Source organism: Lycium ferocissimum, chromosome 9, assembly GCF_029784015.1.
Source record: "Lycium ferocissimum isolate CSIRO_LF1 chromosome 9, AGI_CSIRO_Lferr_CH_V1, whole genome shotgun sequence".
Taxonomy (NCBI): domain Eukaryota; kingdom Viridiplantae; phylum Streptophyta; class Magnoliopsida; order Solanales; family Solanaceae; genus Lycium; species Lycium ferocissimum.
Genome location: NC_081350.1, coordinates 37,099,614 through 37,125,052, shown reverse-complemented (window position 1 = coordinate 37,125,052; position 25,439 = coordinate 37,099,614). Strand labels below are relative to the sequence as shown.

General features: G+C 32.5%; 1 protein-coding gene across 1 annotated transcript; it reads right to left on the bottom strand.

The window, feature by feature from the left end:
- Window positions 1–10,150: 10,150 nt before the first annotated feature.
- On the bottom strand, window positions 10,151–11,372 carry LOC132069468 (protein neprosin-like). The gene is made up of 4 exons (XM_059462812.1): window positions 11,080–11,372; window positions 10,910–10,963; window positions 10,657–10,797; window positions 10,151–10,567 (listed from the first exon to the last, which is right to left on the bottom strand). The coding sequence occupies exons 1-4, from the start codon at window positions 11,122–11,124 to the stop codon at window positions 10,202–10,204; spliced, it is 606 nt and encodes a 201-aa protein (XP_059318795.1). The 5' UTR covers window positions 11,125–11,372; the 3' UTR covers window positions 10,151–10,201.
- Between the last annotated feature and the right edge of the window lie 14,067 nt (window positions 11,373–25,439).

Genomic DNA, 25,439 nt, shown 5'->3' with positions numbered 1-25,439 from the left:
TGTAGCCTCTTTATATTTGTTGACATTGAGGATTGGATTGCTCCCATTTGCCAAATTTATCTGTAGGCCAATTTGAGCAGTATTGTCTTGCTACAACTACCTGGAAGGTTTATGTGGGAACTAATACAACTTGAAAGTTGTAAGTCTTTTTTTTTTGAAAAAATGTTAAACAGAATGATAGAATTCAGATATGTAACAATAACTTCTCTATAAATATTCTGTTTATTTCTCGAGTTATGTTAAGCAGAATAATAGATTTCAGATATGCGACAATAACACTAAAATTTTCTGTTTATTTCTTGACTTAAATTTCGGACGTTCATCTTTTGACAAATACAAATACCAACTACCATAAAAGCAACTATATGGTACATGACATCTTTAACTATCGAAGCATATATTTTGAAGGTCATTCACTGATTCACTCTCGTTTCAATAATGATCACTGGATATGATTCATAAGCATTATTTCATTTTTTTGTCGACTTTGTTTACTCAACTTAATGTGTTTATGGAGATACTCAAAATGCTGCTTGTGTTTTTTGTTTACACATTCCTTAAGAAAATATTAATTAGGAGGGGTGTTTTGACTATTTTATCCTTAACTAGTTTCTCTGCACGTGCACTGCACATGTATGTCAAGTCATGTTGTACACTACTTTGTAAAATAGTATCAATATTATCAAAACAAAACATTGAGTAAATAATATATAAACAAATAAAACACAAATTTCTGTAAATGATCAATATGAATCTTCATATGGTGATTTATTTGTCGAGATTAAAATGATTGGATATCGTTTAAACCTATCAAGATGAACAATTAAATTTTAATAACAATTAAATTTTAATAGAAACTATGTGGAATTTTACTTATTTTAATTTTATAAGACACTGACATATAATGAAGTGTGTCTCACCTAACATATACTTTCTTATAGCTGATATGGGTGTTCAAAGTCGCTCGAATTAAATAAACTTATGTATTGAAAAAGAAAACTATGTATTTTTTATTTTTTTTACTTGTTTGATTTTAAATTTCAAATCATCGACTATATAATATTTATTTGGTTTTACTAAAGAAAGTTGAAATCAACCAAATCAAAAAATTATATGAACATTTTGTTTATCATTTATATAGAATATGTCAATTTTTAATGAAATTTTCTTAATATTTTATTTACAACATCATAATTTCATCACTATAATATAATGGCAATTGCTCCCTTTATCATGCTTCTCTCTTTAAAAAAAATTTTTGAGTGATTTTTGTTTGCTTTGGTAGTTTCTTAGTTTTGATATTTTACGTGACATGTTTAAGATTATAAGATTCAATAATTATTTTGGTTCATTATGTATGTCCGCAGTTTAAGAATAAAACATTGAAAACTCTCCCTTATTTTCTTAATCTCCTTGTCTAGCCAAACTATGACACTTAATTAAGATGGAAGGAGTATTTAGTAATAATATGTTAACTCAAAAACCATCCTAGAACAGTTGTTTTATAATACATAACTAAAGTTAACTAATCATATATTTGAACATTATAATAACATGAATGTAAAATACACGTTAGTATTTTATATGATTTCTTGTTCTGCAATGACGACATCATTGAGGATTGGCCTTGCGCTCTAACCTACTTCAGTGGGTAAAATGCCTCACTTTTGTACTTGGATAGGCAGAATATAAAGAATATTAAAAGATCTTTTGATATTTTTTTTAAAAATAGCTAAAGATCTGAAAAACTATCTTTTCAAAAGACATAATTTTCAGGGGTTTGGCTATGTGACTATTACAATTTGAGCACTTTGAAAATGTACATCTTTGCAAATAATTATGACACACATGCCTATTATCACTTTCTATGTTGACATGATGATCTTGCTGATATAGTCCACTTCTTATGCTAATATCAGCTAGAGGATCCTGAAATATAGGCTCCTTTTTATCCTTCATAAGTGAAAAAGGAAAGATGTTTTCTTTAAAGATTACATCTCTACTTATAAACACTGATTTCAGGTTTAAATCATAAAAGATATATCCTTTTTGAGTTTTTTGAATATCCATGTAACACAGACATCTTAGATCTTGGTTTTAACTTGTCAGTTTCTGTCAATTTTTTTGCAAAGCACAAGCAGCCTATCACTCTTAAATGTGTTAGCAAAGGCTTTCTTTTGTACAATCTCTCATATGGTGTCTGATCATTAAGCACAGAACTAGGAATTCTGTTGATCATATATACAGTAGCTAATGCACAAAATCCCCAAAATTTGATAGGAATTTGAGCTTGAAATCTATAGATCTAGTAACTTTTAAATATGTCTGTGTTTTCTTTCTGCAACCTCATTTTGCTGGGGTGTGTAAGGGCAGGTTTTTTGATGTAAAATGCCCATTTCTTTGAACATAGAGTCACATATTGAGTTGAAAAACTCTGTGCCATTGTTTGATATGATAATTCTCACAGTTTTATCAAACTACATTTTCACAAACATGAAAAATTGTTTTAGTGCAACACACATATTTGATTTTTGTTTTAATAGAAAAATCCAACACATTCTACTGAAATCATTTACTACAGTAAGAAAGTATTTAATGCCATCAAGAGTAGGTGTTTTGTATGGACCCCATAGGTCCACATGAATCAAATCAAAGCAATCAATACTTCTAAGTTCTAATACTGCTAGTAGGTAACTGTAATCTAGTCTGTTTAGCATGTGGATAGACTATACATTGATCTAGATGAGTAGTAATTTGTTGTAAACTAGTTGAACGTAACTTCTTCAATTTTGAGAGGACACATGTCCTAATCTTTGATGCCACAATTCTATGTTTGTGATTTTATATTTTCTTCTTGTCTTGATACATTCTGCACACTTAATGAGGTATTTTACTCAAGCTTCTCAGTTAGCTTGTTTAGAAGCATATACAACCTCCTTGTTCTTTACCAATCTCCTTCACCTTTCTAGTGTAAAGCTCCTGGAAGACACAAAAATGTGGGAAAAAAGTAGCTGAGCATCCCAATTATTTGGTTATCTTGCTCACTGATATTAACTTGTATTTAAACTGAGGAATATGAAAAACATTTGTAATCAGACTTCTAGATGAAATAGCACTAAAGCCTGTATGAGTAACCATTGAAATATTTCCATTTGCAGATAAACTTGTTTAGGATTATCTAGTTTAATGATTGAACCTGCTTTTAGCATAGCAATATTTGACACCATATGATTTGTGGCACCAGTGTCAATTATCCATATCTCATCATTATCAAACACAAAGAGAGCCTTACCTTCAATGTTGACTGCATTGGCTAATCCTGCATCATTTTCAGTTGAATTATGTGCCAGTAATGACAAGATTTGCTTATATGAATCCTTTGTGAAAGTGCAATTTCTCAGTTGTGCAGCCATTAGTTCATTATTCTGCCCCTATGATCCTTCATTAGTACTGGTACTAGGAACATTAGTAGTCAATCCAAAGTTGAAGTTCTGGTCCTGAGAGTTGTTAGAATTCACATCTGATACATTGTAAGCAGCACCTCTGGTGTTATTGTTGTTTCTTGTGCCATGATGCACATAAGGCTTCTTCTTGGACTTGAAGTCTGGTGGATAACCTACCAGCTTGTATCAATTTTCTTTGGTATGACCCTTGCATTTACAGAACTCATAAATGACACCATAGTTAGGATTAAAAGGACTTTTGTTGCTAAATCTTGAACCACTACCAGAAACCTAATTTCCTACAGTCTTTAAGTATATAGCAATAGACTCAAGACTGTAGTCAGAATGACTGATATTCATGCTCAAGCCTCCAGTATTAGCACTAGAAGCCTTTTGTCCTTCATCTCTTATTATCATGGTATAAGCCTGATTGACAGTAGGAAGAGGAGTCATGAGAAGAATCTGACTTCTTGCTTACAAAAATGAGTCATTGAGTCCCATAAAGAACTGAAATAGTTTCAATCTTTGTAGGAAAGCTACAAAACCTCTTGATTGTTCACAGTTACACCCTGATGAAGGAACTAACAACTCAAACTCATCCCACAAATTCTTGAGTCTGGTATAGTAGGTTGATACACTAGCAGTTCCTTGATTAAGCAATGCTATTTCTTTGTGTAGATTAAAGGTCCTAGCCCCATAAACTCTATTGAATCTTTCCTTAAGATCAGACTACACATTAGCAGCTTCTGAAGCACATAGAATACCACCTAACAGATTCTTGTCTACAGAATTCAATAACCAAGAAAATACAATAGCATTTACTCTTTCCCATTGGTACCACATTGATTCAGGATATTTTTCTCTTTTACATTTACCATCTACCAATCCCATCTTATTTCTTCCTAATAAGGCCAATCTCATAGAACTACTCCACACAGTATAATTCTCAGAACCAACCAATTGAAAAATATCTGTTGAACTTAAGAAAAGTGGGTGATTGTAATCAATACCTTGTCCTTGTCCAAGATTTCCATCAATGGAGCTGGTGTTTGAATTCTGTTATATATAAGTTGAATTCTGGTGTATGCCACTGCTATTGACATTAGGAACTTATTGATTTCCTCCCAGATTTCCATTTTGATTTAGATTCCCACTATTGTTAAGATTCTAACTCAGATCAACAACTGCATTTTCTCCATTTGTCCCCATTTTCTATCTTGAGGTGAAGTTAAACCAAGAACTGTCAATCTCACTTTTCTTGTTGCGGAATTACACAAACTGTGTATCTAATCTATTGAATTTGATCGAAGCACTGATACCATGAAACTAATGGTGCAAGAATAAAAAATGAAGTTAAACACAATGTAAACACGAGGAGTTACTGGTTTAGAACCAGTCGAGCAAAGTGAAGGAAAGAAGAAGATGAACAATGTAGAGAGAACATTTCTTGTATATTGTATTGATTTCATTGAGTTACAATGTGATAGAATACACTTTATATAATCTACTAATCTCTCTAAACTAATTAACTAATCGTAACAACTTTTGGAGGGAAACTGTGCATAACTAACTTTTGGAAAGTTAGTTATGCTCTTAACAGCTTTTGTATACCACTTGTATATGAGCTGTACATTTTGTATATTCCTCTATTATTCTACAATTAGTTTTTTTTCTTATTGAACAGCTACTGGTTGTTAGTAGATGGTTTTGCCAATTTGTCTAGTCATGTAATAAGTTACTAAAGAGAAAATTATACCGCTCGTCACAGTTTTTTGAGCACGTAATTAGCATATCTTAAAAAAGTATAGGTTTTTATTACATTTATGACAAATACTCAAAATGTACTTTACCAAATAAGATAGTCATAAAATAAAGTGTATTGGTTGAAGAAGAGAGAGACGTGACGAAAATAGGGTGTGTTAGTTAAAGAAGAGAGAAAAATAAGGAGTGGGGGACTCCCTAATTTAGGGTATAAAAAACGGAAGAATGTCATCTTAATAGTCTTGTTTTGTTTCACGCATTATTTTTCCCTTTCGTTTTGCGAACTGATCTCTCTCCTTCAATGGCCTGCCAATCTCAAAAACCTTAAATTAATATGTAGTATATCATTTCTTTGGATTCATTACACATGACCTCCAATTCAGACGAAGAAGAAAGAGTTCTTGCTCGACTCTTTTCAAAAGAGTATGTTATGATCACAGTAGCCTTTGCATCTGTACTTCTTCTTGCATCATTTTGGGCAGTATGCTATTCTATTAGGCGTACTGCCACTATCAAACGTCTTGTAGTTAGATTTCCTTCTGTACAGTTTATGTCTTTACAAGATGACATTAGGGGCGACTCAATAAAATTGGTGGCCTAAAGCCAAATTTTAACAAGAGATCTCAGGTATATACAATAAAACTAGCTCATGCACGTGCACCTCGTGCGACGCATGTGCATCTCGTGCACCGCACGTGCATTCCATGAGATAAACTTAGTTGGAATATGGCCAATACGATTATCGTGCGTGAAATGTACACATTGTTGTTTTTACCAACCGGTTTCCGGATAGCACTAATTATAATTTTTCATATGCTTCGAACTGTTCAAATCTATTTTAAAGTTTTCTTTTATTTTTGAACTAAAAAATTATTCGTTTTACTTTAAAATACTCATTTTTTTCAAAAACTAACTTATAAACCTATAATAGTGAAAAATGGGGCCCCTAAAATTTTGGAGCCTAAGGCCTTTGCGTTATCAGCTTCACCCTAAAGCGGGCACCGGATGACATACACTTTAGGGACAATACATGCAGTATCTGTTTGAGTGAATTTGAACAGACTGAGCGTGTATGCGTCCTCCTATGTAATCACGCATTTCATCACGATAGTATTCTCACATGGATGAATAGGCAGATGACATGTCTAGATTGTAATTAGGCCAAACACGTATACAACCCCCTAAAGTTGCCACAATTTTCCATCTAGACACTTAAACCAAGACTATAACCTATTAAGCACTCAAACTTGTTAGGGTTTGCCCTGAATTTCCTATTTTATTTGAATTTTGCCATAATTGTGTTTTACTTCAAAAAGGTTTTCTTTGTGAAAAAGGATTCTACCATATCTAACATTTTCTTGTAGGAGAAGTTTTGGACTTCTATAAATAGATCATTTCTTCTCATAAATAATACAATAGCATACACAATGTAGTGTTTAGAGAGTCTTGTTTATGGGGAGATTATTCTCTCCATAATTTTTAATGTTTTCTTTTAAATTAGGTTTTAATACGTAGGTCGCTTGAATTTTCATATCAAATATTATGTTTCTTTTAGTATAGTTTCTTAATCGTCATCAAGGTTTGCAATTGATAGCTTCCCCATGACGCCCTGTTATTTTGATCACAACAAAACTACAATAAAATTGTACCAATTGAACACATAAAATTTAGTCCCAAATAAACATAGGTGTGTGAATCTCACTTGCAGCTTACATGGCAACTCAATGAATAAAAAACATGTGCATCAGAAAAAACAAATACACGTAGCATTTAATACTAATCCTATACAACCATATCTATCTAGCCTTTTACAACTTCTGCCTTCCTCGTTTCTCAGCGTGCTCGGAATCCACCGCTCTCTCTATTTTTTGCTAAGGAAGATACACATTCCTCTTCTTATTTATTATTTGTACTTATCTTTCCTCTTTATTTTATCCTACTGTTTGCTAATTCTTTTAGCTTTTTGAAACACTGCTTTGATTGTTGTTCGCAAATTTGTTATATTACCAAATGCAGTCAAAGTTTGGGATATCAGTTTTTGAGGTCTAATTCTCTCTTGGCACTTTTATCTACTGTTCCATATTTTACATAATAGTGGCGCTAAGCCGTGCTTAGCCCAGGCCCAACACAAAGTTAAAATTTCCTTAATCGTATCGTATTAGTACTGGCATAATTATCGGAAAAGGTAAAAAATGCTCTTAATGTATTAGAAATGGATAAAAAATGCGCTCTTTCCACCTATTTGGATAAAAAATACCCTTAACGTGTTAGAAATTGCTCAAAAATGTCCTCCTTCCACCTATTGTATCAAATTTGCCCCTAACGTTATTTTCAGGCTTAAAGTTGTCCTTTCATTAACAACATTACACAGTTATATGACATTTAATTAAATTTTAATTAAACAAGTCTTTATTTACCGGTCCACGTAAGATTATGACCCAACGTAAAAGGATCCGACCCATCTATGACCTAACTGAACACAAACCCCCTTTTAAATTAACACAATGAAGCAATAAAATTATGTTTTTCCCCTCCCATTTTCAATGAATTTCTGAGACAACAATATATTTAACTTTGAAGCATTCATTATTCATTATTATTTAATTATATTTAGAATATTTCACCTATTTAATTTTTTGGAAAAATAAATAAATACGCCGTTATTTTTCGAGTCCTTTTTTACTTTGGCAAATATTTTTTGGAAAAGTAGAAAACCCAGCGTCATCATTATTTTAGGAGTCCTTTTTAATTTTGACAAATATTTTTTGGAAACTTAAAAAAACAACACCCACCGTTATTTTTGGCAAACTAATAATTGTCATAGGAGTTCTTTTTGGCTTTGGCAAAATAAAACTGCCGACATAATTATATTAAATCTTTCCTTATTTGAAGGAAGTAAGAGTCCCAATATTTGGATTTTAAAATCGACTAAAAATTCCTAACAGTAACTTAATTATATAGCTCAAACACATGACTTATTCTCGCTAGTTGATTCAATTGTTAGAAAACTATAAGAAGAAAACGAAAACAAAGAGGGCTTGAGCCGTGAAAACTGACTTTCCTTAAAGAAGATATTGCCCGCATACAGATTTAGAGAACATACTGACAATCTTCTTCAGAATACAATAAGCCACAAATATAATACTTGCATATTTTTTCTGATTCTTATTTTGTAGAAAACTCGCATTAATTTATAGGGCAAAGTCGGGCCTTTGACATTGAAATACCACATTCATCACTAGATGACATTGAAATACAATCAGACCTCTCTATAATAACGTACGTATAGATATACAAATATCTATAATTAGAATTTTTCGGAACCAATTCTTTATGTTATATTTTACTCCTTCTCTATAACAGCATTTTACCTATAACGGCAACAACCAACTTTATAACAGTACACTCTTTGTAAAATTACCCCTAATATAATAGTAATCTTCTTTTTTTGGTAATATAATAATTAACCATCTTTATAAAAATAGAATATCTATGATTACCAATAATAAGTGTAAAGATATTGAACAAATATTTGATCCTTTAATACACTATTTATGAAAAAGAATATATATATATATATATTCGTCATTAAAATAGTTTCCTTCGTTATGCAATGTATGATTAAGCGTAGAACTGACAATTAAAAATAAAAAATTAGATTTTATGCACCTTTTTTGCATATAACAATGAAATATTATTGAAATGTCAATGTTGTTAAAGGTGTATAACAACCATTCTCTATAACAATCAAAAAAATTTGAACCCAATAATGTTGTTATAGAGAGGTTTGACTGTACCATATTCATAAGGTTAGCAATCCTTGTATATGTACTCCACTCTGTTTGCCGATCAGCTTTATACAATTAAATAAAATATAGCACGCACTCTTCATTTATCAATTCATAACATACACCCTTCTGAATAGCTTATATTGTTGATTTAGTTTTATTTTTCTTTCTAGAAGTTAATTAATTACTTCATATCAATCATCATGGACTGTAAAACAAGTAGATTACGTTTTTCACTTTTTTCCGAAAAATTATTTCACTTTATTTGAAAATTAACATTTGGCCATGAAAATTTCAAATACAATTTGAATCCTACTAAATGCATTATTGCATCTTTTGGTAGGGATCTAGTAGCTCGATTGGTTGAGTTTCACCAACTTTCATGCTTGTTGGTGAAGGTTCGAATCCGTTATGAATGTCCCCCATTTCCCTTTTCCCTACCCCATATGTAATAAAAACAATTTAAAAAAAAAAAAAAAAAGTTGAAAGACACGTGAAACCTTGTTTTCACTTTTTTCATTTTCAATACATTCAAACAATCAAATATTCTTTGCAAAAATTATAACCAAACACAATTCCATCTTCAACTCCAACTTCAGAATTCCAAAATAAATGTGAAAAATATTTGATTTTCATGGCCAAACACCTACTTAATAACAATAACAATTATTCAATGGAGAAGCATGCCATAGATTGTTGCTTTTAGTTTTACATCGTACACTTTTTTCTATTTATTATATATATATATATATATATATATATATATATATAAATAAGAGATCTTCTTTTTGCTTGATATTGGTGCATTCTATACTTGAATGGTGAATTGATTTGTTTTAATGTTTTGGACTCGAGAGGCTTCCATATCGTCTAACTTATTTTTACCAACTTTTTTTGTTGGTAGACTTCTTATTAAAATTAAAGTTTTAACGCTAAATCCATTTAGGAGAAGAAGAAGTTGAACGCTTCCATAGAAAAAGTCATTATTCCATAATTTTCATTATAAACTCTTTAAGAATAGCAATTTGGTAGTATGATCGAAGCAAACAAAAAATTAGTTTGAAGTGTGGTGTTGCAGAAAAAAGGTATTGTTATTTTTGCGATATATTAGGTGAGAATCAAGTACATTCAAATAAATGTGACGAGTAAAAATATACTTTATATTTTTTGACATAGAAAGTAACTATCATCAACTATTAAGTAACCAGTTTAGACTTTTCGGCTCTCTCCAGGTCCCCCATAAAGTACAAAGTGTTGGTCAGGTTGTGGGTAATCTCTTACACGATACAAATTAGGATCGTCAGCATATATAGTCGTCTTATCCACATCTATTGTCTCACCTTTTTCATTTACTACGATAAGTCTCCTACAGTAAGCATCATAATTGGTTCTTCCTATGGGAAAAAAACTTGAGCCCATTGGAGGTTCAGGCACACCTGGTGGGTTGTACGTGACTCCTCCCCACTTGACGTTATCAGCAAAGCTTCTCAAGCTAGTGAAAATGTTTTGAGGCCAAAACCCAACTTGTATATTGCTTTTTCCAAGTATAAGCCACCAATTTCCTTTGACTAGTTCCTTTATTATTCAGAAGGAAATGACTATATTAGTATTTTGAAACCTTTGGAAACATGACAAAAAGTTCTACATAAAGAAATAAAACGTACCCGATCTATGTTCATTCTGAACTCCCATGATATCTTATCTCCACGGCGTGAAACCCCATTGAACGCCATATCAATAGGTATTTTATTGTTTACTTGTACAAATCCCGGACATAATGTGTTGAAACAATGTGTATTACCAGCCTAAGAAACGTAAAGTATGCACAAACTTTTATGCAAGTGACTAACTGGAGGGAATATATATATATGTCATAAAAGCAAAACGGAAGTCACAAGAGTACAGAAGGCAACTAACCTGAAAATGCACAAAAAGTCTAGTTTTAGTATCTTTATATAGAGTCGGATCCACCTGAAATAAGAAATAGGTCTATGATGCTGATTGAATGGGAGCTAACCGGGAGACATTAAAAAATTAAAATTAAAAATAAATAATTAAATTATCAATGAACAAGTTGTTAAACTTACTCTCCAACCAACTTGTAAAATGTCTAATCCTTTTTGAACTTTCATTCGACATCCACTGTGTTGTTGACCATTGACATGAGGATTATATAAACTATGGACATTCCAGCTCCCGCAACTTTCTTATTTGAATTTTTTAGAATTTTAACTATTGCAAGCTGAATATAGGAATGAATTTTTTTGTTAAACTATGATAGGATACATCAAAATTAACCTATTTACATTCTCTTAAAGTAATTTTTGTCCCTTTTTTCCATTTTGAGAACAATGAGTAGAGAAAATGGGAAAAGTAGAGCCCAAGTTATCAGAATTTAATCCTTGCATACGGTAAGAAAAGTGAAACAAACATTCAAAAAGAAACTTTCATTCCAATACCTATTTACTTAACTAATTCTAAATAATATAACCTAAGCTCAAAGAAGCAAAAGAAAATTCGACCATTTGTTATTTAAAAAACATATAAAAATGAAAAACTACTCTTTTTTGAACAATGGTCCTTAATTTGATTGGTCACTGAATTGTGATAAACAAAAAATGATACAAAACTAGAAAATGAAATGATGATAGTCATATCTATATATGTACCTTGTATCTTCCCTTTGACTCACTTTTGTTGTTAGTCTGTGTAGAAGCAATAAAATGTATGAGATTCAATGCCATTGTAGACAAATATTAATTTGTTTACTTGACTAATTTTTTGTTGTTATACATCTAGTGATGCTTAACATACTAGATTTTATATATGAAATCATATCTATATTCAAGGCAGAGCAGTAAACTGGTGTAAGTTATCTTACAGTAGTCAACTCAGACTTATACGTGACACCTTCCGGTGGTGGTATATTTTTTTGTCTAACAAGATCTTTTTTGGTGATTTCTTTAATTGGAACTGTTCTAAAAGGACAACCGTCATCGTTTGACCATATCCTTGATGACCAATTAGTTGTAGTGGTACTTGAATTCTGATATGATCTGACTAAAGTAGGTTTCATCTGTCCATCAAAAACTTAAATTGTATGTCAATAATATAATATATTTGGTACAAAATTAAAAAGTTAAGTGGATAGAGAGTAGACACATGCCTCGGGATGGAAATTGTGATTCTTTAGAGATGAATGATCAAATGCTAGTTGTTTGTAGAAATCCATACAATTATATATATCTCCCAATTTACTCTGTGAACCAAAACTCCATGAGATAAGTAATTTTGGTTGCACCATTGTTAACTAATATGTTAAGTACTTTTTTTATACATAAAAAGTTTTCGAAAAAGGAAAGGAAATGAAATGCCTATAGGTTGCATACCCCAATCTTTCACATAGTTTATCAGTATTTTAATTCAAAGGTCAAGACAGACTTTTACCAACGTTATTGTTATGCCTTTTTTTTTTACTATAAAGGTGAAAATCAGTGACTACATTGGAAGTACTAGCACTAGATGTAGAAGGTTCATTATTAACTTTTTACTACAACACCTATGTTAAAAAATATGGAATTATAAGTTCTCTCTTGCCTTATCTATAGATTGATCTGTCAAGAACGAGCTGACGACTACAAGGGAAGCAGCTGACTGCAGTCCAAGTCAATTAATTAACCAAAAGTTAGTTTAATTATTTTAAAATATTTCACGGACAAAAACTATAGGGTGGAAGGATAATTATTTTGTTACAAGTGATATTAATGCATGAATATAATGATTTCTTGCTCAAATATATACCTTAATTGTTTTTATTGATGGCTTGTTGAGAAGTTTAAGTTGCTCCTCCAACGCTAACTCCTCTAGTTTAGAAAATTTTGTTCTTCCTTGAACTCCATTGTAACTCAGAAGAAAATATAGTACCAATGAAGTTTGTCGAAGAATCCTTAGATACGTAAACATTGCCTGAAAAACATTAGTTTATTTTTAGATACATATACACACACGCGCAACATTATTTGAGCAACAAAATTTATTAACACAACATGAAGGAACCAAACATATTACTAACTTTAAGTGAGTTAACAAAACATGAAAGCACTAAGCAATGGACTTACTTGAGGGTATGAAAGTTAAAGTTTTTGAGCACCTATATAGTATATATCACTATTGCTAGTATGATCAGTAGCAAGTTATATAGAGGATTAGTAGAGGCTTAAACCGACTATCACTCATGCTATTAAATCAATCTTCTGAAGTATGATTAGCATAATCTAAAGAAGATTTTTCTTATGCTAATAAATGTTGATTACTCTATTTCAGGTAAAATCCAAAAGGAAAATTTGACCATATATTACCAATAAAATAAATATAATACTGTGGTTTTTGTGTTAGAGAATTTTTCTTATGCTAATAGATGTCGATTGCTCTATCTCAGGTAAAATCCAAAAGAAAATTTTGACCATATAAACCAATAAAATAAATATAATACTGAGGTTTCTATTAATAATGATTAAATGATCACTTCCCAATAATGTCCAAAAAGAAAATGTCACCGTAGATTACTACCCCCCTGTGTCAAAAACTTTGATAAATTTTATTTGCTCCTTTAACTTTGCTAAGTGAACTTTAGTCAAGATTCATATTCTTAGAACAATGACTCATTTACTTTTAATATTAAGTTTTTTTCTGGGGCAAAAATCACTTTGATTACTTTTTCAAGCTCATAGCTGACAGACAACTTGAAAATTATCGTTTTGAATTTTTTTTTTTTAATAAAATATATTAAGGTTGAGAAGACCATTGAACAATTAAATAAATCTTTAAGCTTTTTTAGTTTTTAGACATTTATAACTATTCAACTACTTAAAGTCGAAGGGGTTTAATTTGTCTTGGTCAGATGATAGTTGTACTCCATCCATTCTAAAATAAATGAATTTTTGAAAGAAAAAAAAATTTAGATTCAAAATAAATGAATTGTTCAAAGCCTAAAGAGATATTATTATTTTTTTCCAAATTACCCTTATCTTAGGTGGGTTTTCCAACTATTTTACATTTTCTGGGAGTACAATATTAAAAAGGGAGTATTTTTTAAGGGATAAATTGCACTAATTGCAAAAGGATAATAAAGACAAATGACTTTTTGATTGATGTAAGAATTAACTTTCTTAAGGGCGTAACACTCCCAAAAATTCATTTATTCTGAACTAGAGTACTTAATTACAAGGATTTAATGGGCCCTTAAAACAAGTACCAAGGAGTTTTAGAAAAGAAATTGAGACTTTCTTTAGCGAATGGAGTAGCCAGTAATCATGCATAGAGATGTGGGTGGGGGGAGTTTAAAGTGTAAGATCATTAAAATGTCAATCAGAATTGTAATTGAATATTGTAGGGAGATTAAGGTGAATGTTTATTGAACTCAAAAGACATTAAATTTGTATAAATAGGCTAGAAAAGTAACAAAAAGAGAGCTTGTACCACGGCACAGGATACCATTCCACCACTAGATCACTGGTGCTTCTTGTTTTAGCACCTTAAAAGAAAAATATTATCATGAATGATGCCGGTGAATGCTTGGTTATATCTTATTTGAGTGCTTATGTTTATCCAAGTGTATGAGCAATTTATCTCTAATAAATAAGACTTGTATAATTTTTTGTATTTTAGTTCAAGAAAAAAAAATCTGTATTAAAAAAAGAATAGTCTCACTGGAAAATATTGCATGAGTAGGTTACCATTTTCATTCGACATGTCGAGGGAATATTGTTTCCCATTCAAATGTTGTTGGGTTGGGTTTTGGGTGGGGGGGGGGGTAGGGAGGGAGGAGCAAAAGTGGACGTTAATCAGGGGAGGATCTACAGTAGCAGGTGTGGGTTCCCGATAGTCCAGTAACTTTTTCCTAGTCCCTATAGTTGTTTTGAAAATTTTTATTAACGTATAACAAGTTTTAAACGGGAACCTAGTGACAAATTGGATGATTAGTTCAACGGCAAAGAAGAAATTAGCTTTGGCGCTTCAACCTAGTCGACTCAAGATCGAGTACACCTAGAGTCAATTTTACTTATTAAACTTATTTTTTTTGTATTCTAATTTACTTTTGTTGGGAACGCACAAATTTAAAATCCAGATCTGCCCTTACTTTGACTCCTCCCACCCCCCATTCATGGGTCTAAATTTAAACAGTAGTATGCAACATCAAATCTTTGAGATGGACTGAAAATGACTTGCTACTTAATCATATTGGATATTTATTTATCGTATTAAAAGGTCTGATAATATATCTTAATGTTACTCCTTTATTTGGTTTTTTAATTTGAAGTTTGGCTGAGCAATCAACTGACACCGTGTTAAATAGGATGTTGGTTTGGTTATGTACTTATGTTTATTAAATATTCATGCCATTACAAAAATCCAAGTGTCTCTTCTCTAACTCCTTTTGGACCATTTTGTAGGTAGTATTTCTACCAATATCTACTTTACTACTTTTTTTACTCTCAAAAAGTAAATGGGGGCAAAGATTTAATGTATTTTTTAAAGGCTGCCAATCATTCAAAGTTTTTTCCCTCTTTAAGTCGAACTTTTGTAAAGAGATGCATAGCAAAAGCCAATTGAAATTTCCCTCTTCACATGAATTGAAATGTATTTGAACATGTAGAATGAGGAAGTAAAAATTCCTCAATATATTAATACTTACTTCTTAATATTATAATGGTGAATTTTATATACATTTTTGGGGAAAATATTGGATTGTACTTTCTGTATATATGTATACAGTCAGATCTTTCTATAATAATCATAATCTATAACAGTATCTTACTATAGCAGTTAAAATTTCTTTGGAATCAACTTTTCATGTTGTATTATGCCTCTCTATAACAATATTCTCCTATAATAATAGTGATCATCATTGTAAGAGTATGTTATTAATGATAACAAACAAAGAAACAAACAACAATAATAATGCCTCAGTCTCAATTGGGATCGCCTATATTATATATATTTAAACATCTTCATTTAAGCTTAACTCGTGTCATCTATGTGGATCCTTTTCTTCCATCGTGTCTTGTTTTTAGCTAAGTCTGCATCGAGTTCAATGATTTTGTAGGTCTTTTGAGACGATTTTCTTCCACATTGATTTTAGACCACTCGATCCCCTTTTAACCCATTTTAGAGGCCGATCCAGGATTCTAATTATACTCTCAAGGTAATATAAAAAATAATCGAACCAATAAAATGAATTTCGAGCTAAATATTCTTGTACATTTAATGTAATTTTTAATATAAACTATGTTCACATGAACTTGTAACTATTACACTAGATTCACCTTTGACATCTTTACTCACCATAATTTCATTTTTACAAACCGATGCATAATCAAATCATCTCAAGCGACCTCTTCAATGCATACTACTCCCCAACTTCTGACGAACACAACTTTTTATTTTATTTGAATTTATATGATGGTACATCCATCTTACAATTCATATTTGTAAAATGCCCATCCTTTAAAATACAACATAATAATATTGAGAAAAAAAAAAAACATAATAGGAACAGAGGGATTAAGCTAATTCCTTTTATGGATTGTGAAACCAAAAAAGTACATTTTTCACCAATTCACGAATGTAGCTCCAATTAGACCCGTACCATATTAAAAACATCATTTAAAAAATCTCACCCATTATAAATTATATATTGTTCCCGTGTAAGTGTCAGAACTTAGAAGTCAAACATCATACAATAATTCATAGACCACAAATTAAACTAGTATACAAAAGTACTACTACACAAAATAAAATCACAAAACGGACATAAAAAAGTCATTGCAGAGCATGTGGGATGTGGTCCCCACTTTTTTCTCCTATGGGTCCCACTTCTCTATAGTGACGTGGGTCCTTATGGGCCCCACCTGAAGTGCGTTATGCTCTCTTCTTTTTAAATTTTATAGTTTCTAAAAATAATCATTTTTGCGCGGATTGTCCTTCAAACGGACTGGTCAATAATTTTTACTCCACGGTCTCTGATTTTTATCCCTACTACTTATTTAATAAAAATATTCAGACATGCGTCGCAGGACATAATTTATATAACATTTTAATCTCCAAAAATTAAATTTTTGCCTCGCTAGATATAAATTCTGTAAGAATTAAGTTATGTGTTATAAGTTTTATAATAGTATTTTCCAGATTATGTTGAGAGTTAAAAATTCTGCCTTGTCTAACATAATTTGTGTTTATGTTATGATACATATGCTGAAGTTAAATGTAAATTATGTAGAGCGAAATTTAAAATTATGCCGTTTTTCAGAGCATGTTGAGTGCTAAAAATTTTATCTTATCGGATATAATTTGTGTGTATGTTAGATACATATGCCTAAATTAAACGTAAATTCTTCCTTGCTAAATCTAAATTATGCCGTGTCAAAAAAGTTGAAAGACAAAAAATTTGAGGGACAAAAATTAAAAATCACTCAGAAATATGGCATTGGTGCCAGTTGCCTAAAAATAATTCGTTGCGCTCCAGCTGCCTCGTAAAAAGAGCGGATTCCAAATCTATATTCAAATTTAATTAATAAAAAGTTTCAAAAATATACATAAGAGTACAAACAGTTATGAATTAAGGTACAAACGATATTTACTTTTCGTTTTGTTAGGATAAGATCCGACAGCTGTATTTTAACTGACACGTGTTCGTTGATCTATGACTCCATTATTTTCCCTCTCTTTTAGTTTTTTGTTTATTTTTGAACCGGCTCAGCTCGGCTTATGAGCTTGCACTATGAAATTACCCTTATGCACTTGAATAATGCGACGTTATTAGGGACTAAATGGGAAAAAAGAGATGATTTGAGGGGTGAATCTTGATCATTGATGTAGTTGTTGGGGATGTACCAGACAAGGTAGTACCAAAGTTGAAAAATAAATAGTGTATTTGGTAGGGAAGTCGTTTGTCTTTGACAAGGTGTTTTTTACTTCTTATTTGACTGGTACTTGCTTTAGATACCGACTAATTTAGATTGATATCGAGATTATTATTTTTTCCGTCTCAATTTATGTGATATTTTTTATTTTTTGAGAGTCAATTCGATTAAACTTTGAAGCTAAATTGAATTAGATTAACTCAATATTTTAACATTAAAATTTATATATTTGAAAACTACATGAAAAATACTATAAGTGTAATTTTTCTCATATCAATTTGGTGAAATATACTATTTTAAAATGTTGGTCAAAGTTCATGCAATTTGAATCTCAAAAAATGAAAAATGCCACATAAATTGAGATAGAGGGAGTATTAACTATGAAGAAGTACTTACCGATCCATTACAACATTTGATGAATTTGCAGCGGTGGAATTGATTATTTGCTGGTAATATGTCCTCTCGTTTAATGAATGTAATACTATTATTTTGATATTATCAATTCTTTAAACTCCACATTATACTACTATAAGTTATGTATGGATGTACATACTATTTAATACAAAATATAGTACTCCATGCAGGGGCGGAGGGAGGAAGGGCCAATGGGGTTCATCCGACCTCTTCGGCAGAAAATTACACTGTACATCCATACAACGTAGAACCCGGATCTATGGTCGCGAGAAAAATTAGATAGTATACCCATAACCACATTCCCGTATATATAGTAGATATTGAATTCCTTTGACTTCTTCGTGTGTTTCTTTTCGTATTTTGATGAACCGATTCTTGATCTGCGGTAAAAAATTATGGTTCGCGGCCACGGCTAACTCCGACGACACCGACCGTATAAGAATAGGCTTATTATTCACGTATAATCGTCACGGACTAACTCGACCCCCGTCTTCAATGTTAGCGACATATAAATAGTTCATTTAGTACTCGTAGTCTCGGTAGATGCGGTCGACCGTCTATTGATATCGCGCTCGGGTTCGGGCATGGGCTTTCGGAAATGTCCATCCCCTCGATGCCTACGATCTAAACAAATGTGGCTTGCCTCGAAGCTAATTAGCTTTATCTATGCCACCCGTTGGATTCTGGCTTTAACCTTGGCTATACTCCCGGCACTCGTATTTTCTTACTTCAAATTTAAGTGATGAATTTAAATAGTTGGGATCTTAGTTACACACGCTTTTTCTTGAAGATATCCATTTCTATACCAAAGAACCACCACGTCCGAATCTATAAGATGTCAACTCTGATTCGATTTCGAGAGGCATGAATAATTTTCAATGTTCTCGCATCTTATCGATCGTTGCTTCGTATGACGACCCGAAAAACTGCGGAGGGTTTAAACTCGTTGAAATCCCGAGGCTCGAGTGCTAGTCGCCTGTCACCGAACCTACACCTTGTGTGCACAGGCGGTGAGTGATTCTGAATAGCATGCGGTCATTTGTTGACCGAGAAGTAACGTTTTAAACCAGAACCTCTTCGTGCTCTTTGCCGTCAATCTTTCGAGGAGAATGTCGAGCCTCGCTATGTCCTAGCTCGGGCGGGGTTCTCGGATGGTACCTTCTCCAGCAGCGCCCAGTATTGTACTGACTCTCTTCTTCTTTCTCGGAGGAATCGCTAAAGTTAAACAAGAAAAGATTAGATAGTTGCATTCTTGACTTGACTCTATCGCACGATCTAAGATGAGAAGGAAGGTCAATAGTTCCTAAATGCCCCGCAACCTCCTGTTTATAAGTGTGGCGCGCTTCGCACTCATAAACAGACTCTACTTGGACACGGCTCGTGAGACACACTAGCCGATCCTGCGATACCACTTTTGTCACAACCGGTAGGGCCACGACGGGTACCGGAGCTAAATACCGAGCACCGCTTCTACTAATCATCATACTTATCCCAATTCATTTATTATTCTCACACTTCTAGTCATAGGGAAAATCATCATCACTTTCACCAACCTATCTAATTTCATATATATATGAGCCTCTCGGGCTATCAAAATAATATGCAAATATACAACGTAGTCATCATGGGACACTTACTACCTACACGTACGTATCTACGAGCCTCTACTAGAGTATTAGACATAAAGACGGGACAGACCCCGTTATGCCCAAAACATATGTACACAAATAATATATCAAATAACGCACTCCCGAATAATGGAGTGCTCACCGTGGTCTGGCCGATCAACACCTATGAATGCGGGCCACCTCCCGCATACGCGCGGGCGTGAACACGGATCGAAAAGGAAAAAAGACGTCAGTACCAGCGTTGTACTGAGTATGTAAGGCATGAATAAAATGAACATAATAGAGAAATCATAAGACCTAAGATGAATATATAACCGGCTTAACTTTTAGGAGTAAACACATCATATGTATATATAACATATCTTATGTACCATCGTCATTTACCCGCGTCCGGGTAACCACCATACGCCGCCCACTAGTGGTGTCATGCCCGGCCCTCTAGGCTAAGCGTAATCATATGCAGCCCGCCTTAGCAGAGACATACCCGACCATCTAGGCTCGATGTAATCGTATGCAGCCCGCCTTAGCGGTGACATGCCCGGCCATCTAGGCACGGTGTAATCGTATCATCTTGAACTCACCATAACTCATCATCATCATACATTTGTCATAGAACATATTTTAGAGCTTAAAGACAATCTTTAACTATATCGGGGTGACATAAAGTCGAGAACCCCCCGATCACATTATGGAGTGATCATATTCATCATATCTCACCTTGAAGGAACTAACATTGTAAGGTGGGTCTAGCAACAATAAATAACATCAAAGAAGCGTATAAGGATCATTAACTTCGCAAGGATATCATATCACAAGCTTTGGAATCTCTAGACTAGACTCATCGTCATCGTTGTCATTTTCATAGCATATCTCTTATCTTTATCTCATGAGCAGTTCTAATAGTCATAGGCTCATAGTTTCCAGAATGTAAGAAAGTCATGGAAAAATAGAGTAAGTCATGTCATAAGAATCATGCCTTAGAAAAAGAAGGGACTAGCCTCACATACCTTTACATCTCTCCAACTTTATCAATTAAACGCTTTTCTCCAAGGTTCACGATTCTTACCTTCAAGAGAATTCGTACTAAGATTAGATAATTGGAACATACTTAGGCTTAAGCTAAAGTTAACGAAAATTGGGCAGCATCTCCTTTGTTTCTACAACTTCCTCCACATGCAATAACAACTCCCAACATCAATAACAACATTCATAATATCATAATCAATAACTTAACTTTGTCGAGTTCGACATTATTCAATTCCCACATTCTACTCACCAAAATGATTCATGACCGTATTTATGGTATAACATCGTATTTGTTCTCATATAATACCTCATTAACGTCATTTGTATCATTTACAACAAGATTTCACTCATAATACCTCAAGAATCATGATCCATATCAACTACTATTCAAGAATACCACTATTCTTATATTTGTAACCCATTTTCTACCCTTTCCATAATCCGAGTCTTTCAAACCTTTAATATTCTTAATAACATGAAATGATCATAAAACTACTTTGATTGTGTAGAAACGGGTTTTAGATGGAAATGCTTCACTTGAAAAAAAACCTAGCTCCACTTCCAAAGAAATTCTTGACTTCTAGCAATCCTAAAGAGCTTCCTTGCACTTGATTTCATTGGATTAATGATGTTGATCTTGGATTTATGTAAATGGAGTGTGGAGAAGGCTCTAAAGGTGTGGAGAGGGTTTTTGGGAGTGTTTGGGGTCTGTTATTGAAGAAAAATGGGAAAAAAACGCAGTGGGCCAAATATATATAACTTGGAACTTTTTCCACCGCGACGACTTACGGTGGACATACGGTCGTATGTCATTTTTTACGGTTCGTATGTCGACCGTATGTTGACGAAAATTTTGCACAACTCTGCGATGTCGACTTACGCCTCTCGGACATGACATACGATCCGTAAGTCACTTTTACGGTCCGTATGTTGGCGTATCTCTCTCACCCGATTAACAAACTTTCATGAAAAGTAATTTCTTCGATTATCTTATCCTCGAAACCTTTTGGGTACATGCTTAATGATTGTCAAAAGTCTTTCTTTAACCTGATAGGGGCATCATAGCCTCTCTGGACTTACATTAGTCTGCTTACGACGTAATCAATGCGGAAATTCTCAAAGTGTAATAGTATCGCTTCATCGAAATCTCTAACTGAACATGTGTATTAAAACTGTGCATCAAGTGATATATTGAGAGAAATGACACCTCTTAACATCGAATTGTTGTATTTCTAACATATATACAGAGCTAACACAGAGGAAAACTAAATAGGAACCTACTTTCAGCCATAACTGTTCAAGTGTCGTGGAGAATCGCCTTTGATCTAGCGCCGACTTCTAACCCTGAAAAGAATGGTAAAAACCCTAGAGCCTTCTAGCGAAAGCCTATCACAATTTTAGAATACTGGACTGATGGAGTCACACACGTATTTATAGGTAGGTTAGGAACTCTTAGGTAAAAACTTTAACCCTAGGGACTTTTTCATAAAATATAGTTGCCCTAGGGACTTTTCCATAAAATATAGTTGCCCTAGAGACTCCTAATAAAACGTTTCCTCCCATCAAGGAAACTTTCGAATATGCATAACTAAAAAAAATTATTTGCCATGTATTATTTAATAATTTGTTACCATAATATGTAGCCACATTAAATGTATCCAAAAGAGACGTTATTCTTACACGAATGCCTCTTGACGCATTAGTTTAGCACTTGGTTTTGCTCTTAGAGGTTGGAGGGTTCGAAACGTAATCTCAATATTTTCTTGAAAATTATAATCTTTATTGTTTAAAATTGTGGTTAAATAGTATTGAACTCAAACCTCGTCTAGTCTTAGCTTAATACTAAGCTAAACCAATGTGAGTAATTTATATTTTTGTCCTTTCTTCTATGAATACCAACACCGCTCGCTACAAACCGCATACTCCATTGGCCCTTATAACATACTTCTATCCTACATAGTGCATCGTCAGCCCATGATTGCACGCAGGGGCGGATCCACCCTTTGCGATAGGGGTGGCATGGCACCCCCTCAATTAATAATTTTTTTATATACTTATGTTGTAATTTGCTTAAATTAGGTTAAATATTTGATCTTGCCACCCTAGTCGTAAATTAGACAAAGGTGTCACGACTGATAGACACAAGTTTGAATCTATCTTGAACATTTTCAAGCTCCCGTTTTCCTTTGCACTTTTTACTTTCTTTGTACCAGTAATTCCCTTTTCGGCCGTCCCAATTTTCTATTTATTTTTTTATTATTTATATTGATTTTCCTCTTTTCTATTATTTTATCTGTGATCTCTAGCGAAAACACACAAATAGAAACTTCAAAATCCCTTAAATTAAATATTTCTCTTAATCTCAAATCTGTGAGTATTTAAATAAAAAAACTTGGGTCTCAATGGGAGGAGTTTTGGATTGAGATCAAAATTCATTTTTTTTTAATGATTTCTTTTGTTTATTATTCCCTCTGTCCATGTTTACTTGTCTATATTTGACCTAGACACTCTTAATAAGCAATAAATAAAATGAGAAATGAATTGGAGTACTTAATAATAAGGATAAAATAGGTATAAAATGATAAATTATGTCTTGGTTTTTCAAACTATACAACTTACAAGTAAAAGTGGACATATATTTATAGTATAATGGACAAATAAAAATGGACGGAGGGAGTGCATTATAAAAATTTATGCTATTCTATAATTGTTAAATTCAATTTAAATCACTTTACTACTTAAATTGTGATGGAAATTTCATAAGCACTGCTTAGAAAAAACATGAAATTTATGATTTATTTTTGAGAACTTTGTAGTTTATCTAATTCTACATTTACTTATGGGGAGTATTTACCTATTGAAGAATTTTTTTTATTATTTTTCTTATTTTGATCGGTGTAATTCCCTTATTGAAGATGTTATTTTACTTGTGCAAATTCATTTTTTAATATACACAAGAGATGCAAGTCCCTTGGTGAAAATGTTGATTTTACTTTTATTGTTAATGGGTGTTTATGAGTGTGATTCATTGTTTAAAATGTTAATTATGTTCATTTCATGATTTTTGAGATGTAATTTTCATATTTACAAATTAAAAAAAAATCCATTAAATTGACCCGAATAAACTAAAAAAAGATGAACCCGATCTAAATATACGTTCCTAACAAGATGTATATTGAAGAAAATTATAACACTCGTCACCTTCAAATCCTAGATCCGCCTCTGATTGCACGTCTAGACCAATATTGCTTGAAAGGCTAAACTCAAAACCATGCTCAAAAGTTAACACAGGAGACTCTTTAGACTGATGCCTCGAGTGCTCAATTAGCACGAAAGTTTTTGTCCTTCCCAAATTTAGCCCTTTAAATACACAACTAATTCGAATGCACACCTACCTATAATTAAAATCTGCTACACAGAAAAGTGACCACCCTGAGGAAGCAGAAGGTATATCACTTAATGTTTACATAGACACCTGTTGGACAGAAAAATTATTGGAGAGAATCATAGAATGTGTAGTTTAGTCGCTTTCAAACAGCCTCGGATTCTCGTTTGTACGTCGCCGGTTCATTGATCAGCAACGCAAGCAGAAAAACTCGGCTCAACACGCAACTGACGCGGCTCTACTAAGCCGCTAACTATTCAAATCGAGTTTTACAATATAAAACAAAACAAAGAGCAATACAATACAATACATTAATACAGTAACATGATAACGAAAAGAAGAAAAGGGATTTAAGGATTAATAGCACTTTTGGTCCTTCAATAATAGTTAAATTTAATTTTAATTCTTGTGATATCTGACTAAACACATATATTCTTTAATTAATTGAATGTACGTTTTTTTAATCTATTTGCTTGTGAATATTCACAAATTTATCCTAATATTAGTTGTTTCACTATTTAATTACATATGTGTTCCGTTAAGCTTGTACCGTACTACCATTACTCCATATTTAACAGCGATATAGTCCTAAAAGTAAATCAAATACAACATACTTCGTATACTCTCTTCGTTTCAATTTATGTGAACCTATTTAATTTGACATGGAGTTTAAGAAAAAAAGAAAGAGTTTTGAAATGTGTAATTCAAAATAAACATTAAATATTCATATGGTTGTAAACTATATCATAAAGTTAATTTTTTTTAAATATATAAAGATGACAATCTTTTTAGTATATAGATTAAAAAGAAAAGTATGCTACATAAATTGGGACAAATAGATTATAGAAAAGGACTAAAAAATTTCATTTCAATTAATTAAAAATTAAATATGCTTCGTCAGATATCGCAAAAATCAAAACTAAAATTATATTTAAAATATAGGGAGTAAAAATGCAAAGTATGGGGAAGAAAGAAGATAAGGAAGAAAAAGGCAAGTGACCGTACAAGAGGGTCTCTTTTTTAGCAGCAGGTTAGTAGTTTCCACTCCAATGGCAGTTGTGAAGCATTTACTC

Excerpts from the sequence above, each read along its gene's own strand:
- LOC132069468 (XM_059462812.1), bottom strand. The coding sequence starts at position 11,124 with ATGAAAGTTCAAAAAGGATTAGACATTTTACAAGTTGGTTGGAGA. Across the intron at positions 10,964-11,079 it reads TTTTACAAGTTGGTTGGAGA|GTGGATCCGACTCTATATAA; the intron begins GTAAGTTTAACA and ends TTCTTATTTCAG. Across the intron at positions 10,798-10,909 it reads GACTTTTTGTGCATTTTCAG|GCTGGTAATACACATTGTTT; the intron begins GTTAGTTGCCTT and ends TACGTTTCTTAG.